The 18864-nt window shown below is 48.4% G+C and overlaps 1 protein-coding gene across 2 annotated transcripts in view; it reads left to right on the forward strand.

The window, feature by feature from the left end:
• Positions 1–4508: 4508 nt before the first annotated feature.
• The window catches only part of LOC119173733 (uncharacterized), a 92112-nt gene continuing 77756 nt past the window's right edge, over positions 4509–18864 (forward strand). For both annotated transcript variants that reach the window (XM_075883098.1, XM_075883099.1), the window contains exons 1-2: positions 4509–4838; positions 12270–12337. In XM_075883098.1, coding sequence (XP_075739213.1) covers positions 4667–4838; positions 12270–12337 — 240 coding nt within the window. In that variant the 5' untranslated portion in view covers positions 4509–4666. The remainder of the gene's footprint in view (positions 4839–12269; positions 12338–18864) is intronic.

An 18864-nucleotide genomic window follows, 5' to 3' on the forward strand; every position in this document is an offset into this window, starting at 1 on the left:
GCACTGTTTCTGCCCTTAAATGATCACGCTTGAAAAGAGTGAATAAAGAGTACCAGTGTTTATTATGGACATGTTGATGCTGTTGTAGCTCTGCGCTCCTCTTGTGCAGCTGCCCGCACAAGGGTAAAGCGGAGCCTCGCGGCTCAGCCAGTCTGACAGAACACTCTGGCCTTTGGCCTCGCTGGACACATCAGCCGCAATCCTCTCAGTCTCTCAACTCGCCAGCCGCCGTCACTCCATACTTCCCTTGCCTACATTTTAAATGCGAAGCATTTCTTAGCAAACTACGGTGACTTTGAGCGTATCTATCTATCTATCTATCTATCTATCTATCTATCTATCTATCTATCTATCTATCTATCTATCTATCTATCTATCTATCTATCTATCTATCTATCTATCTATCTATCTATCTATCTATCTATCTATCTATCTATCTATCTATCTATCTATCTATCTATCTATCTATCTATCTATCTATCTAGCCGTCTATGACTTATAGCTCTCCTGGCCGTTTCGTTAATGGTATCGGTACCAAACTTGGTATGTTATAACATGACTGCATGAAGAACATATTTGACTAGTCATAACAAGAAAGTCATGGCGTGTATGTCATGAGTGTCATGATTTACATTTCATGGTCCTGCATGTCTTGCGGTGGTTTCGTCCAAATGGCATGTTGCAAAACTGATATGGTATGAAATTATTGCATGGCGAACACAAGCGACATACTCTAACATGAAAATCTTGACATGCGTGTCATATAACAACATGATTACATGGCAAGCTTATGATGCGCTAGCAACCGTTTCGATAGCCTCACATGTATCAAACTCGGTATTACGCGAAGCGAACGGATGACATAGGTAAATGACACATAAAACATGATAATCATGACATGCGTGTCATGTAACATGACTACATGCAACACTCATGATGTGCTCGCGGCCGTTTCGCTAGCTTCACTGATACCAAATTTGGTATTACGGGACGTGAATGGATGACGAAGGTACGATACTGGTTCAAATATGATAAACAGAAGACGCGTGTTATGTGAGAACATGACTACATGCCACAGTCAAGGCGCCAATCAATTCTGACGTCACGCGGTGCGCGTGCTCAGCGGCGTTCATTTCGTCGGGTCACGCCGGCGTTGCCACGCCAGGCCTGTCCTGCCATATTATACTTGCAGGCGCGTACCGTGCTGTCTGCAATGATGCAGGCGCGTTTCAGCACGTCCAGCGTCCCTCCGTCACGAAAAGAGGGAGACGCAGTGTTGTCTGGGTAACGTATTGGTGCGAATTGCAGAATGTCGCACTTCGCGCCGGTTGCCGTCGGTTGCGCCGACGGACGGTGGTCGCGCCAGTCGCGCCTGGCGTCAGACTATAGAGTGCTCGTGTTTTGTTAACGTAGCGTCGCTGTGCACAGTGTGCGGGCGCCTCAACGTTACATTGGAGTATATTGGGCCCTTCATGATGCGCTCGCGGCTGTTTTGCAAGCTCCACATATATCAAATTTAGTGTTACGTAATGTCAATGGATGACGAAAGTATATGACTGGTGCAAACATGATAATCCTGACACGCGTGTCATGTTAAGAACATGACAACATACGATGTTCATAGCGTGCTCGCGGTCGTTTCGCTACCTTCACATATACTAAATATGGTACCACGGGATATGAATAGATGACGAAGGTAAACGACACATCCAAACATGATAATCATGGCACGGAGGTCATGTACGACATCACTTACCTCCCCCTCGTAACGTCGTACTGATTTTAAAGTGACATATCAACATTTCTCATTGGTGCTTCGCATATCATCGGTTCCTACTGTACGTGGGATCTGCCAACCTTTTGTAAAGATTACCCATGTGCTTTGTCAACGTGTATGTTAACTAATAGAGCTGCAACCACAGGCGTGTGCGAAGGGGGAGAGGGGGGCGAAACAGGGGCGCAAAACCAACTCCATACATTTACATTAAAGGGAGGGGGGCACGAGGTCAGCCCCATACACATGATATGATAGGGAGAGAATGGGGTTGTGACAAACCGGGTAGTCTGAACGAGAATGATCGATTGAATGTGTCGGATAATATACCAATGCTGGATGTTTCTTCAGACTGTGGGACATCTGTAGCTATGCTATTTGTTAGATTTATCTCTTCTGAATGCCCCTATAGAAGTCCGTTAAGGTTTAATATGTGGTAGACACATGTTTTGCATAAGTCGGATATATGTGGTCAAAAACGATTTCACGGTTTTGTTTTTCATTATACCAATAGAAGGGACTTCACTTAGTTTAACTTTTAATGGTCCAACAAGTTGATTGGTCTTTATTTGTTTCTCACTGCCTTGACACAACCCACCACGAGGGACGGCCATGAAACAGACAGTGCCTTATCTTTGAAATGAAATTGTTTTACCAGCCGAATACGTTTAGATAGGGGTGTTTTAACAAAAAACAGATGGGTAAAACCTGGAACAAAAATAGAATAAATGTACGAAAAGAAAAAGAAAAAAACCAAGAATCTAATATGGTTGGAAATGAAGTTAATTCGTGAGTTTAATATTCTATTCTTTCTGCTTCCCTTAGAACATCGCATGCGGCTTTTGCAACCGTTCCTGTGGCTAAAGCCCTTTTCAGTTGCTCCAAAGGCAAGAACCACCGGAAGGGATAAACCTAAAGCCTACCTACGGAGGGGTTCTTCTAACAGTCTTTTCTTTTGATTCTTTAGTAACCTACATGTTGCCCAGAATTGTGCAGGAATTCATTCTCATTGCAGAGGAGGCATAAGGAAGACTGTGCCGGACCAGACCTGTGTATAGGTAAAATTACAGTGCAGGGACATGGCATCGTAGTCTTGTAAATGATATATCTGCCCTTCTATAGGAGTGGCATCAATTTTATAAGCGTACTTAAGACTATTAAACTCAGCTGTTGACAAGCGAAACTTTTCAAAATTATCTGATGTGAGAAATTTTTCAAATCACGTGATTGCGAAAAATTCTACGCCGACAATATAGAAATTGTGAGGCCATTATGTGAAGCCACTGCAAGCGCATCTGCATATTCGTTGAGGGTTAAGCCTTTATGTCTTGGTACCCATACTTAGTGACAGAGGTGTAAATGTCTTGGGGAAAGGGCATAAAACAATAAAAGCATTTGACAGATTAGGTGCCGTTAATGAATTACACACAGGCAGGCACTCTGTAAGTTAATGGAGTACACACAGGCAGACATCTATTGTGGATAGAGACAATTTCCGTAATGCTAAGGTAAGTAATTCCCCGTGATAAATAGGTGTAAAATCAATTAAACGAATAAAAAACACAAGTGCAACACTGAACATGCAACTCCATTTCCTGCCTTTTCACCACAAACTGAACAAGTGCTCGTACGTTATGCCATTCTTCGTCATTCTTTGAAGCGTGGTACTCGCTACACATTTGCAAAGAACTTGAGCATTTTTTCAATGTTGTGGCTGATGACGATGAAGAATTACGCCTGAGGTTTTTGTAATGAGTTGGCGCGTTCTATCACCCACTTGTTACGCAATTCGCGTTGTGTCACGCCTGCTAGTTTTTTTGTTGTTAGAAAACACATTATTGCTCAATTTGTAACGCGATTCCTTCCCCGACATGAAGCCTTCCTAGGGTCCGTTTGCAACAAAGTTTTAAAAACAGGCGTGGCTCAGTGGTGGAATACTGAACTGACACAAAGAAGACTGAGGCTCAGGTCCTATTGCTTCCTCGTTGTTGTTTATTTACGCAGTTTTTTTATTTTGCTCGACAATGGTAACAGACACCAGTGGCGGCTGCGGACAACTACGACGTTAAAAATTACCCTTGTTGTGATCTCAAAACAGCTTTTGCAGTAAAACATTTGTACTCGTCTGCAACCACTCATGCCTCGTATTTTACGGCGCTATATCAAAATGTGCGGAGAAGAAAACTAATTACGTCAGACATTGGTGTTAAAGAGAATTGATGCAATCATTGAACAATGTAATACTAAGGCTAACACACTTACGACTGGACTCACTCGAACAGACTCAGTGTGAGCCATGAGTTTGAGTGTGAGTGAGTCCGGGCGGGCAATATTTTGGTGAGTTCGAATCCAAGTCAGCATTAAGCACAAAATATTTTTCATGAGTGAGTCCTTGTGAGTCTGTGTGTGTAAAGCCAACCAATTTTGCTGACCTATGCTCCAGGCATATTATTAAAATGAAGTTCCGGAGCATCAGTTCATTTTTTTTAGCGTTTGCTGAGTGACACGTGTGGAAGACGTGAAGTAAGTTGTATAGCTTTTGGTAATATTCAGCTGCTCCGCTAACCCCGTTCCAGTGGCACGCAATAAAGCGTCTCCGAGGTCGCGGGGAAAGATGACGCAGCTGCTGCAGGGTTCACGCAAAAGAACCTTTATTTCGATTGCCACCGAAGTGTATACGCGCACGCCATTCCCTCGTGTTCGCATCACCAGACCATGTCCAGTCACTGTTTGAACGTCGCTTCCCCTCGCGACGCTGCTGGCACTGTTTTCAGAGAGCGGCAGCGTCGGCAACGGGACTTGTATTATCGAAAGAACAACTGACTGACGTGAAGTCCCTTTTAATCTGACTCAGCACTGACAGGAGTCGCACGCACGCCGTAAGAACCGTAAATGTCGCCACTCAAGACGTCGATGGTGCCTGTGACAGTAGCCCTCTCGATCACGCTATTTGTTTCGCAAGTTTTCGTAGCAGGTCAAACGAAGTCGCCCCCAAAGTCAATCAAAGATGCGTGCGCTCAGGAGAAGCCTATAATGTGGAAAAATGGACTACGATATGTGGAACGTAAGTATGGGTTCTGAACATTGTATTTGTGAAAGTGTTTCGTCAATAGGGAGACAAAAAAAAACAGTTCATTTTTTTACATTTCTGGCTAAAGGGAAAGCTGCTGCGTAGTGCTCATTCCCACAGTGAAATAAGTTTCATAATGGAAGTTCACAGCAACAGCTCGGGAAACTTCAGAACAGTTTGTTTTATAATATTAGTGCACTGCATTTTTAAGATTATTGCGACCATGTGAGCCTCTTTAAGCACCGACAGCACTAGCGTACGCCGCCGAATACACCTCATACGTTGCTTCTTCATTGAGTTTGCCTCTGTAGCTTCTAGTAATGCACGTGTGCTGCATTCATAAATTTACCGGGTGCTGAAGCTCGTTGTCTTCCAGTGGGGTTTTCTGGGCAGATATTCATCACGAGTATATTTTTTTAAGCAGCTGATGCATGGTGATTCTGCGACAGAGCTATATTTAACCAAATTATTATCAGTAAGGTTTCATTAGCTTACTTAATATACTAAACTAATATCTTTCAACAGCAAGAAAATATCACAAGTCTTGTTTTTCTTCAGCATAGGTTTAACGAGAAATAATACCAAATATCTTCAGAGTGCAGGCGTTTCTTTTGAACACACGGAGGAGTGAACATGAAAATCACTTTATGATAGAGTAGGGGTTTTCAGCTACTGATGTTTCGAGGACGCCTTGTGGGCTGGAGCGAGTGAGGAGGGGCCTTTTGTAGTGATAAAAGAGGGGGGGGGGGATGGAGGTCATACCTTAACACATCATAAAGCGTGAAATATGTGTCTTTTATTTCGTCCTTGCTAAGAACGGTTAAACTGATGTGCCACGTCAATTCGGTCTCACCAGCTTGCCAATATGTTGTGCAGTCTGCAGCACCATTGAACCTGTTTCTAGATACGTTTGCCCTTCAAATATACAAGCATAGAAAACGCATGCTGGCGTTCATGTGTACTAGAAAACTGCGACAAAATCTTTACAGCCATATCACGGCGAAGCAGCACGTAAGTCAGCTCCACCGCAATGTTGTGAATGTTATGCGAAAAAGCTCAACAAAAATAAAAATGACTTGAAGAAGGTAAAACAAAAATTAGCTATGCCATAATGCAGGATTATTATGCGGTGAATGATAACAAGAAGCAGAAGACGTTGTCACGTTGCCTACAAAAAAGGTGTCTTTTGTAGTGTTAGCTACACCGGCTGAGCCAAAACGGTTTCGCGTGCACATACAAGAGCTGTGCGGAGCATGCGCGAGGAGCAGTGGCAGTGCACGCCTCGCCAGTCTGTACGTTCCATAGACGCGGCAGGTACAATCTGATCGTACCTCGTGGTTTGTGCACCTCGATACATGCCGCTCTATTTGGTCACGTCTGCCGCTGTGCTGCGTACACATCGCGAGGCGTTAGCCAATATGGCATAGCCATGGAAAACTAGAGCGAAATTGCTGCTCAGCGGCGCAGAAGAGCGGAGAAGCTTAACTCGCCGGATCCCGAAACAGTTACCTGGCAATTAGCGGTGGAGTGTAGGAAGAACGAACAGAAGAATGCTGAACGTGCAGCGGAGACACCAGAACAAAGGGAGGAACATATAGCAAAGTGGCGTCACCAGGAGGCAGACTGACTGACTACACGGTCAAACTTGTGCGATTCGGATCTTCGAGACTGACTTCGTGAACAATCCGTTTCGATATGTGCGTGGCGTGCGTGACAGACTGTGGCACATAAAACACTTGACGCCGGTTATTAGTGCCCCGCGTGAAACACTGAGCTTAAAAGGGCCCCCTTAGCTCACGCTACATATATTCCGGCAATACTCACATGTTACATGTGACAAGGGTCACATGTTACACGTTGCTGCATTTAGCGCGCGCGCACCATAGAGGATGCGGTGCTCTCTGTTCTTGGAACAATGCGCAGAATGGTTCATTGACGGCTGAGAGTCGTTCAGGCATGTGCATTGCCCACCGGAGCCGGCGTGTGAGGTGTCACGCAGTTCGACACGACAATTAAGGTGATACCAGATGACCACAATGGCTTGCGGTAGCCACGTGATCGTTCTGGAGCCAGTGGTGTAAGTACAGGTGACAACGCGCTCCCACTAGCCGAATGGTACTTCGGGAGGGAAAGGCGTTTCTAAAAAAGAACCCTCATTGTGCCACAAGAAAGAGTGTTGTGGCTACGTCCCCATTAGGTACGTTGACCTCGGTAGGGGTGGGTGGCACTTTTGAAGCGGGTGTATGTGATTGGATTGACAATTTCGGAGCAATAACCATGTCTAGAAGTCTGGGGTAAAGTGACCCTTCAGTATGAGCCAGAATACAGACTCGGCACTAAATATTCATCATGGAATTTATGTAAGTAAACCACCATTAGGTTTCAGTTTCGTCCCCTCATCTGCCTCTGTATCTTCTTGCTGGGTTCCGCTGATTGCATAGGTTGGTCAAGACAACGCATAAAAAATAGTGGCTCCGGCCAAGCTTGTCGTAGACAATGGTGACCAGCCACTCGCGGCGCGTACAGGTGCGAGAAGCGTCAGCCGAGGCCACGGTCTTGATATATATGAATGCATAGGTTACACCGTGGTCGAGGCCTCGTGTGATAAGATTAGTTTGCCGTTCCGGCGCCCGGGGGCGTCAATGTTGCAAGGAAATAAATACGGCGCACATGACCAGCCAGTCAGTGTGGAACCCGCCAACGTACGTGTGTGTGATTCGGTCCAGCGACTGGCATGTCCCAGGACTATCCGGTTATCACAAGTGGCGACGAGGTCGACTGACGAACCGGACGGGCACAGCACAATCACACGTCGTCATGCCTGTCGTCGGTAAGCTGGATCCGTTCGACCCGAGTACATCAGAGTGGGCGGAATACCGTGAGCGGGCCGAGCTGTACCTCATCGCCAACGACATCCCGAGCGACAAGCAGACAGCCGTATTTGTGACATGCTGCGGTCCAGAGACTTATTCTCTGCAACGTGGCCTCCTAGCACCAAGCAGGCCCGCCCAAGCAGGACTGACCGAAATTTTTACCACACTTGGCAAGCACTACGCCCCTCGCGTATCAGAAGTAGTGGCAAGTTTCAAGTTTTTCTCAAGGCATCGAAAAGAGGGGGAGACCGTAAGTGACTACATTGCCTCGCTGAAAAAATTAGCCGAAGACTGTAATTTCGCAACATTTCGAGAGCGCATGTTGCGCGACCAGATAGTCAGCGGAATCAATGACGTAACCATGCAAACACGGCTGCTGGAAACGACGTGTTTAACCTTCGAAACTGCAAAGGACACCGTCGTAGCTATGGAGGCTGCGCGTAAAGATTCACGCACATTGAGCTGTCAGCAAGCACAGCTACTATCTCACGAAGCTCCGGAGCAAGCGAACGTTGTCACCTCGGGGAAAAATGATAGCTGTTGCTTCCGTTGCGGGGGAGGTCATTCTGCGCGTCGGTGTAAGCACGGCAGCACGATCTGTCAACTGCCGCCAAAAAGGGCACCTTGCAAGAGTTTGCAGAGTTCGGCCGGGAAGTATAAATTTCGACCGGAGCCAGTCTAGTCGCGTGAACAACCTGGGCGACCTGCCTGTCTCTGCTGAAGAGCCTGAAGTTTTCGACTTGTGGACGCTTCACACAGCTAGTTCGGAGCCAATGCGCATAGCGGTTGAAGTTAATGGCATAATGCTCGATATGGAGTTGGACAACGGCGCTAGTGTGTCGACCATTGATGATGGCAAGTTTGCCGAGCTTTTTCCGTCGGTGCCGTTGGAGCCATCGAGTGTGCAGCTGAGAAGTTTTTTCGGTGACATGAAACGCATCCAGGGAAAGCTGGAAGCAATGGTCAAACTTGGCGACAAGGAGCGCCAGCTACCACTATTTGTCGTGAAAGAGGCGTGTCCTACGCTGTTTGGACGAAGCTGGATGAAGGCCTTCAAGCTAGGCATCGCTCAGACGGAGGGAGTCAACGTCGTGAAGTCTATGGAAGACCTGGTAAGCCAATATCACGAAGTTTTTTCGGAGCAGCTTGGCACGTTTCATGGCGTTACAGCGTCTATATCCGTACAAAATGGTGCTAAGCCACGTTTTGTCAAGGCACGTCCGATACCATTTTCTTTGCGCGATAGGGTTTTTGAAGAACTACAGAGGATGGAACGAGAAGGCGTTATCAAACCGGTGAAAACTTCTCAGTGGGCCGCGCCCCTCGTTCCTGTATTGAAGCGCGACGCCAGGGTTCGGGTCTGCGGCGATTTTAAGACTACCATAAACCCGGTGACAGCCGTCGAGTCCTACCCTATTCCTAGGATTGAGGAACTTTTTGCGCGACTTACAGGGGGCAAGAAGCTCACAAAGCTTGACTTGCAAGATGCCTACCAGCAGGTTCCACTCGATGAGGAGTGCCAAGAGCTAGTCACCATTAACACTCCAAAGGGGTTATACCAATTCACAAGGCTGCCGCTCGGGGTTTCATCAGCTCCGGCTATATTTCAGCGAGAGATGGGAAATCTGTTGCACGACCTTGACCATGTCGTAGTGTACTTTGATGACATTCTGGTCACAGGAACCAGTGACAAAGAGCATTGGGAAAATTTGGGCCGAGTGTTGGATCGCCTGAAGACCGCGGGACGGCGGCTGAAGTTATCCAAATGCGAATTCATGAAACCAGAAGTCCAGTACTTGGGCCATATCATTAGTGCGGCTGGGCTGCGTCCAAACCCGGCTAATACTGAAGCAGTGCTAGAAGCCCCCGCACCCCGATTGATTGATTTGTGGGGTTTAACGTCCAAAAACCACTATTTGATTATGAGAGACGCCGTAGTGGAGGGCTCCGGAAATTTTGACCTCCTGGGGTTCCTTAACGTGCACCCAAATCTGAGTACACGGGCCTACATCATTTCCGCCTCCATCGGAAATGCAGCCGCCACAGCCGGGATTTGATCCCACGACCTGCGGGTCAGCAGCTGAGCGGTCAAGGAACTTCAGAGTTACTTCGGGTTGGTTAATTTTTACAGAAGGTTTTTGCCGAACCTTTCTGCCGTATTACACCCGCTCAATAGTTTGTTGGCGTCGGGAACACCATGGCGCTGGGAAACTGATGAAAACAGGCATTTCAGAGAAGCAAGGAGCTATTGGCCTCTGCTGCTGTATTGGCCCACTTTGACCCAGGAAAGACAACTGTGCTTTTCACTGATGCATCTCCCTTCGGGATTGGAGCAGTACTGGCGCAACGAGAGTCATCTGGAGAAGAGCGCCCCATTGGTTTTGCCTCCCGCAGCCTGGCAACCGCGGAGAAAAACTACAGCCAATTAGATAAGGAGGCATTGAGCCTTGTATTTGGCGTTACAAAGTTCAGGCAGTACTTGTGGGGCCGGCAATTCGAAGCCGTCACAGATCACAAACCGCTGCTCGGCCTGCTCGCAGCAGACAAACCAGTTCCCGAATGCTGTTCTCCGAGAGTGATAAGGTGGGCCTTGCTGTTGTCGTGGCACAGTTACGACCTGAAGTATAGGCCAGGTTCACAAATTGCACATGCCGATGGGTTAAGCCGGCTATTTCTGCCAACTGCCGAATTTGTTGTTGACTGCCCTGCCGAAGCGTTAATGCTGGAAGGAGTATACCCAGGGGTGCTGTCGTCAAATGCTATTGCGGCAGCCACCTCCAGAGACCCGGTGCTGTCACAAGTAAGAGCAGCGTTGTGGTCAGGCTGCCAGATAAACCTAGGGTCAGAGGGAAGACCCTACGAGACGCGCTTTCATGAGATGAGCGTACAAGGGAACTGTCTATTGTGGGGCAACAGAGTCATTGTACCAAAATCCTTGCAAAAGGAAGTCCTCCAGCTGCTGCATGAGAGTCATCCAGGACTGTCCAAAATGAAGGCAGTTGCGCGTAGCCATGTGTGGTGGCCTGCCTGGATAACGATATAGCGATAACCATTCAAAGGTGCCGTATTTGCCAGGAGCATCAAAGAATGTCACGACCAGTGCCTGTCATGCCCTGGCCGTTCCCCGAGAAACCGTGGTCACGGCTGCATGTGGACTATGCCGGTCCTTACAGGAACACCTATTGTTTTATCGCAGTCCATGCGTTTTCGAAGTGGATTAAAGTGTTCCCGGTCTCTACACCCTCGGCTGAAGCAACTATTTCCTGCATGCGCATTATGTTCGCAAACCAAGGCCTTCCAGATGTGGTCGCATCGTATATTGGGCCAGCATTTACCAGTGAAATTTACTCCACATTCCTCAAGAAAAACGGGGTGAGGCGAATGCTGGTGCCGCGTATCATCCAGCGTCAAACGGTGCTGCAGAGCGGGCCGTGCAGACTGTCAAAAACAAGTTGCGGAAGGCTGGCCCTGGAGATTATCGCACTAAAATTGCCCGCATGCTCCTGACATACAGGTCAACGCCTCACGAGGTCACGGGTTGCTGTCCGTCGGAGCTGTTGTTGGGGCGGAAGCTGAGGACTGCGTTGGACCTGCTACACCCAGACCTCAGGACCAAGGTGCTACAGGAGCAACTTAAGCAGAAAATCAGATGCGACCAAGGAACAAGACCCAGGGTTTTGGGCCACCCGGGTGACCAGGTGTTCGCAAGGAACTTCCGTCCAGGACCTGCGTGGCTCCCTGCAGTCGTCACCGAACAACGCACTTCGTCCATGGATGTTCTATTGGAAGATGGACGACGGTTAACTCGACATCTAGATCACATCCGCCAAGCCCCTGAGGAACTGATTGCAGACAACCAAAAGTCAGGCAGCCCAGTATCTACCGGTCTTGCTCCGAGCTTGGACGTGGGTCAGACGCAGCTAACTGGTCTTGCTCCAGGCTTGGACATAGGTCAGAGGCAGCTATCTCCGGATCGTCTTCACGACACAGAGTCTAGGCAAGATCCCAGGGAAGACGTGGCGAGGGAACCGGAACTTGCTGTCACAGCACCCAGTACTCCTGTCCTGCGTCGAAGTACCAGAATTCGACGACCAGTATCGCGCTACGCACCTTAAACAAGGGTTTGCAACCATTAATAAAGAGGGGAGGGATGTGATAAGATTAGTTTGCCGTTCCGGCGCCCGGGGGCGTCGATGTTGCAAGGAAATAAATACGTCGCACATGACCAGCCAGTCAGTGTGGAACCCGCCAACGTGTGTGTGTGTGATTCGGTCCAGCGACCGGCATGGCCCAGGACTATCCGGTTATTACACCTGGCTTTCATGAAGCGAATGTTTTCTGTTTTTTATCGTTTGCCTGCTCGTCCTCACTGAGGGCTCCGACCAACCTCTGATCCTGTGCCTACGACGTGTAGGAAGGCCAAAATATGTATCTAAGCTTTGAGATTTTTCCAAGTTCTGCAATACTGTGTGCCATATTGCCCAAAACAAAGTAGTCAGATAGTAATCTAGTCTGAAAGCTGTTGTCATCATCTTATTTTCAAACATTACAGAGTTTCCGAGCACTGCACGAGACAACATACTCAAGTGCCTATCGACGACTGTGGCAGCAGCGAAGCAGGTGAGTCTACGAAAAGAATTGTATCGTAATCGACATAGGAAATATTGCGATAAAGAACGGCCGTATGCAAAATGGTGTCGCTTTCTCGAAGGACGAAGTCATATATACCACAAAAACAAATTAGAATGTTGTAAAAACTAAGACTAACAGCTAACCTCCTTGCGATCTGATGTGGCTTAACTCCACGAAAAGCTGGACACAAAAAAAAATAAGGCTGCTTCATAGAGCAAGAGCATTCTCGTGTAGTCTACACCTTTAGCGCGATGAAGTGGTAAGAGCACAACACCTACAAGAGTAGGTTTGCTGCATGAAGCGAACGTCAGCGTGCACGAACACGCCCTTTTGGTCAAAGCCCGCCGCTGATGCTCAAGCAGCGCAGCTCCTGTTCCCTTTACTACACAACTAGTCGTACTCTGTTCTGAAAACAGCGAAAGATCGCACAAAGGATGCATTATATAGACACAAACAAAAAAACTCAAATAGTTCATCCTCCCGCCATACGATTTGGTATACGCTAAAGTAAAACGTGCCCTTACAGAGGTAATTGAATTGGCCGCGACACATGGATAGCGTGCTCGTCATCTGTTACTGCAGACCGAGAGGTGGGTGGTTGAAGCGTCCGTTCGATGCCATTTGAAGGAACTTTTCTTCTTTGACTTCTGATTGTGTACACTTTTTGATGTCATTTCCGTCACGGAGACACATCACTTAATTTGTGGTGTAAGCAGACAAAAACACTTTTGTGTTAAAAATAAAACAACGATTTATTACTGGTGATGTTTAGGTGTGTTTGTAATGATCGATGGGTGATGAAATGAACCCTTCTTTGTGTTGTTTAACAATTCGAAGATGTGCAGTGGAAGTTGTACGTTATCTTTAATGGTCGCTCAGTTATATCATTGTAATCGGATGTATTAACGTTTTCTGATATTTTACAACGCCATCGGTTATTTCGTAAAACAACTATGGGGAAGCTTTTATATGTAGCATGTTCGCTTTTATGAAAAAGTTCAATTTTTACTTGAAATAAGACAAGCGGCTGAATAACTTCGTACTTCTGGATTGATACATCCAGACGAGCATTTGAAAGGATCACTTGTACAAAACATCAGTTTTCTCTGCCCATTTGAAGCTGGCAAGTCACTCATAACAACGTTTAAAAAGCATTGTGCCCAGATATGCTTATACCAAACAAGGCCCAAAGGTAAATCACAATTACACAGAAACATTGAATAATTACCATTTCATCAGAACTTCCCTGAAACAATAGCAGCTGGGTTGAGTTTTGAATACAGGACCAAAAGGGTTTTGAATCTCATAGTTGCTAAGAACGCAACTTTGCATTTGTCCCTCAATCACTTATAAGATCACGTTCAAGGTTTACTGCATTTTATAGGGACGTGTGCCTGAAGAAAAATGCAAGACCAAGCGTGCTTTTATCACTGCCAGAAGTTTGTGAGCACTTGCTTACGAATGTGCCATGAAATATAATTCATTTATTGAATTAATAAAGCGAAAGCTTTTGATGTCTCATGCTCGCGGTGGTCCATCCATGCTCTGGAACAGTGGCAGCAGTGGCATCTTCTCTTCCCACTCTCTCTGCTGTCCCGTGATGGTACAGTGGCGCATAGCAACACTCACACTGTCACAGCTGTGGTCTAGATCTCCCCCTTACACTCTCTCACTGATCACGAGATTGCTGAGGGTGAATGCTGAACAAAGAAAAAGACATCGCACCGCCTGTCGAATGGCCACAGGCTTACGCCAAAGATACTTTGGAATTTGCAAAATTTGCAGAGTGTCCCACAAATTTATTTCTTTGTTGTGTTGTGTTCTACAGGTGCTAAAAGCCGAGCTATACGCAAAATCTTAAACAGAAGAGTCTGTTGAGTCAGTTGGTCTCGCACAGAAGCTACTACATTAAGCGTGAATAGTTTAACGTGGACACAAGAACAAAACACAGTGGTTGAGTACGAGTGCTAAATATTGAAGGGACCCTGCGCCACTTTTTAAGGAAGGTCAGGAAGCACTGCCAAGCAGTGATCGGGGCTCCTAAGAACACGTTAGCCAAACGTTGTAGCATGGCGCACCGCCTATAGCTTACAGCTAGCAATGATCCCAGTCATTTGGCAAGTGATGCCATACGTCAAAGTTACCATGCCTTGAACCCAAACTTCATGGTAGTTGCTTGATTAGACCTCCGTGAGCCGCAGAGTCACAGAGGCCAAATGGCGGATGCCGCCAAGTGTCCACACGAGCTTTCGGCGTCACACTGAAAGTAAGGCGAGTGCTGGAAGAAAACAAAAAATGACAGCATATCCACGGAGTGAATGATGGAGAGTGGAGCGAAGCTGGGTCCGCACACCACTGCCGCACCGCGTCAGCCTCCCGTTCTCGTACGCCGGGATATTGTCGGCGACGCCACGCTGCTTTACCGCACACTTCTGCCTCGCGCACACGCACATCAGGGTTCCATCTTCGAGCGCGAGCCGCCGCCGCCACCCTGCGTGCACGCCGCTCTGCAGCCTTGTTCATCCGCCAACCTACTGAAATGCGCGTGCGCCGCCAAAACAGCTTTTAATTTATTACACCGTGCCCCCTACAGTACGGCGCCGCCGACGAACACGCGAGCGCTAACGGCTTTGTGTGACGCCATTCCTATTTTCTCTCGCGCTCGCACATCGGTGCTCCGTCCTCGAGCGCGAGCCGCCGCCGCCTTGCGCGTATCATACTTTTTATCGGCAAACCGTGAATCATCCGCTGGCCGCGTCTGTCTGTCGGCTGTTGGCCTGTCTGGATGGCCGGACGACATGGATGGCCGGACGCAGGGACGGCCGGACAGACGTGCACATTGACGGATGCACGAATGTACGGATGGACTCACGAATAAATGGATGGACGCACTGACGAATGTACGGACAGACGCATAGATGAACGGAGAGAACAGACGCACGAACGGATGGACTCATGGACGAACTCATGGATGGACGGATGGATGCAGAGATGAACGGACGAGAGGATGAATGGACGCTTGAATGCATGCATGAATGGATGCACGAACAGACGGACGGACAGATGAACACACGGATGGACGCACGAGAGGATGCACGAGAGGACGCACGGATGAACGGACTCACGGATGAACAATGGACGCATGGATGGATGGGTGGACGCACCAATGGATGGAAGCAAGAACGAACGCACGGAATGACAGACGCTTCGCCCCACTCATGATCATTCCCTCAATAGATATGCTGTTATTTTTATTATTTATCGTAGTACAATTAACGTCCTCTAGTATCGTACCATTGGCATTTCAGCGTATATGCATTTCATTATATGTACAACTACCGCCCGAAGTAACGCTCAGCTCACGCCTTAAGGAGCTTCCTCAAAACTAACAGCATATCCACGGAGTGCATGATGATGAGTGGGGCGAAGCATCCGTCAGCCAGTCCGTCCGTGTGTGCGGCTGTCCGTCCGTCCACGTGTCCGTGCATTCGTGCGTCCGCCCATCCTTCCGTATTTCCGTATATCAATGCATTCATCCATGCGTCCATCCATGCATCTGTCAATCCATGCGTCATCTGTGCGTCCATCCATTCATCTGTTCGTGCATCTGTCTGTCTGTCCGTCCGTGCGTCTCTCCATTCATCCATCGATCCAGTGTACACTCAAAGTACCGCCATCTCGCATATTTTCATCATATATTCATCATATAGAAGTACCACCATCCAGCGAACATTCCAAGGACTAATGCCTAGTTCACACTCAAACATCCGCTTTTTACAGCGACCGAAATTCCCCTGCCGCCGAAACGCAGCGTCGTTCGCACTGGACGCGCCCCGCGCCGCCGAATATGCCATCTACTACGGGGCGAACGCGGGATGGATGCGCTGTCACCCGGTTGTTGTCACGGCTCGCAAACGCTACTACGCTATCCGGTGGTGTATACTTCGATGATTCTCTTATGCAAGAAGCAAGAAAAGACAGTACTGCTTACATTGCTGGCAAGTGGTTGTCTTGTAATGCACGAAGAGCAGAAAAACCACCGACGCCAGCGGCGTTGGTGGGTTCGTTTTGCTCTGCAAGACCGCAACAAGCTCGGTCCCTCTTCAACGAAATATGGACGCGAAGTAGGCATAGAGTAGGTTAAACTCCCGTTGGCTTCAACATTCAGTTACGTGCACTGCGGCATAACAAGTGAGTAGGGCTTGGCCGCCATTTTTCAAAATTCCTTGACTAGCACTCCTATTGGTCTGCGGTGAGCGATTCGGCGGCAGACGCCGCAAAAATCGGTCCGAGAGCGATCGGCGCGGAGAGGGCCCTTTCGGCGGATCTCACCGCCGCCGAACCGGATTCGGAGCACTTTCGGCGGCCGGAATGCTCAGTGTGAACGCGGCCTAAACGAGAGGTGGCACGGCCGGACTAGAGGAGCGGCACGCGCATACTTTCTTATGGCTTGCGCTTCGTGTCTAGTTCCCACTTTTAGATGCGGAGCATCTAATACTCGAGGGTTGTAGTGCGGCGCCGTCCGCAAGCTTCCTCCTCCTCCTTCCACCATCTGTGCATCCCTTCCTCTTCTACACACCGCGCGCGCTTCACTCCTCCACCATCTGTGCACCCTTCCTCCTCTACACACCGCGTGCGCTTCTCCTCTTCACGAACATTCGCTAGGTGTATAATGTAGCGCGCATGCGCTGTAACGCTTCGAGAACATCGGCAGCTGACGCGTGCGCATGCGCCGTCGCGCTTCGAGAACACCGGCAGCTGACGCGCGCGCATGCGCCGTTGCGCTTCTCCCCCTTCTCGAACATTCGACAGCTGACGCGCGCATGCACCGTCACCCACCATCTGTGCCGCGCGCGCTTCTCCCCTTCGAGAACATTCTACAATTCTCCTGATTCTCCAGCGGACGCGCATGCGCCGTCGCGCTTCGAGAACATTCAACAGCTGACAGTGCATGCGCCGTCGCGCTGTATATATACTCAAGGTCGGCGCTCGCTCGCTCAGTTGCCGCTCGTCGGTTGGTTTGTACGGCGCGTCGACGTCCAAGGTCGCGGTGAAATGAATGCCAACGAATCCACAAACACAATGATCGACGTCCCTTCGACTAGCGCCGCCCTTTCGCATACGTGTGTACGTGTTCACTCATTTACCACCCCCTCCTACAACCACGTTAACCAATTTAGCCATCGACCCAAGTAAGTCGCAATTTAACACCCCATTTCACAACCACGTTAACCAATTTAGCCATCGACCCAAGTAAGTCGCACTTTAACACCTCGTTAACCAATTATATGCTCCGCATCCTCCTCAGTGTTCCCCCGAGGGAAGCTGCGGGCAATTTTTTTACCGCCTCTCATACATGGTCCTGCAGCCAAACCATCGCTATACCTTGCTAAAAGGGAGGAGCTTATGCCCAGCGAGTTTAACGTGGCAGCCGTTTCTGGTCACATAGTGCTCAAAGTCCGTCTTTGTCATACTAGATTTGTTTAGTAATCATCAAATTCAAGTAAAATTTTATTGGAAATTTAGTCACGGATATTCGTCTCTGTAGGTTATTTCAACACAAACAACCATCTTTTTATATATTATTTTATATATTTTATAATATTTTACATATTGTTACAGCGTCTGTGACGCTGTAGCTGCTCTCAGCCTTGGTAAGTGTGCGACTAGCGAATGCCACGACGTATTCCTGATGGCCCCGCCGCGGTGGTCTAGTGGCTTAGGTACTCGGCTGCTGACCCGCAGGTCGCGGGTTCGATTCCCGGCTGCGGCGGCTGCATTTCCGGTGGAGGCGGAAATGTTGTAGGCCCGTGTACTCAGATTTGGGTGCACGTTAAAGAACCCCAGGTGGTCAAAATTTCCGGAGTCCTCCACTACGGCGTCTCTCATAATCAAATGGTGGTTTTGGGACGTTAAACCCCACAAATCAATCAACGTATTCCTGATGTTCCGGTTTACGCTGTGCGAGCACAGAACCCAGGCCTACACCACTGGCGTCGGTGTGGATTTCAGTTGGAGCTTCAGGATCAAAATGGCGTAGAAAGGGTGGCGTCGTGAGAAGCCCTCGCAAGGTGGTGAAAGCCTCGTCGCAGGCAGGGGACCACGATAAGAGGTCTTTACAGCTGCTGAGAAGTTGCGTGAGAGGTGATATAACAGATGCGAAGTTTCGGACGAATCGCCGGAAATACGAATACAAGCCGATGAAACTTCGAAGTTCTTTGATGGTGGCAGGTTTAGAAAACGCCGTAACAGCTCGCAATTTCTCGGGATCCGGCAGGGTGCCTTCCTTGGAAACAACGTGGCCCAAAATGTTCAGTTGACGCATGGCCAATCGACATTTTTTGAGGTTTAATTGCAAACCGGCGTTAGTTAAGCAAGTAAGGACGTGCTGAAGGTGACGTAAGTGTGTGTCTAAGTTAGGGGCGAAGATCACGATATCATCGAGGTAATACAAGCATATCTTCCATTTTAGTCCGCGCAGGATGTTGTCCATCATTCGTTCGAACGTTGCAGGT

The sequence above is a fragment of the Rhipicephalus microplus genome, unplaced genomic scaffold (assembly GCF_043290135.1).
Source record: "Rhipicephalus microplus isolate Deutch F79 unplaced genomic scaffold, USDA_Rmic scaffold_15, whole genome shotgun sequence".
In the NCBI taxonomy this organism is placed as follows: domain Eukaryota; kingdom Metazoa; phylum Arthropoda; class Arachnida; order Ixodida; family Ixodidae; genus Rhipicephalus; species Rhipicephalus microplus.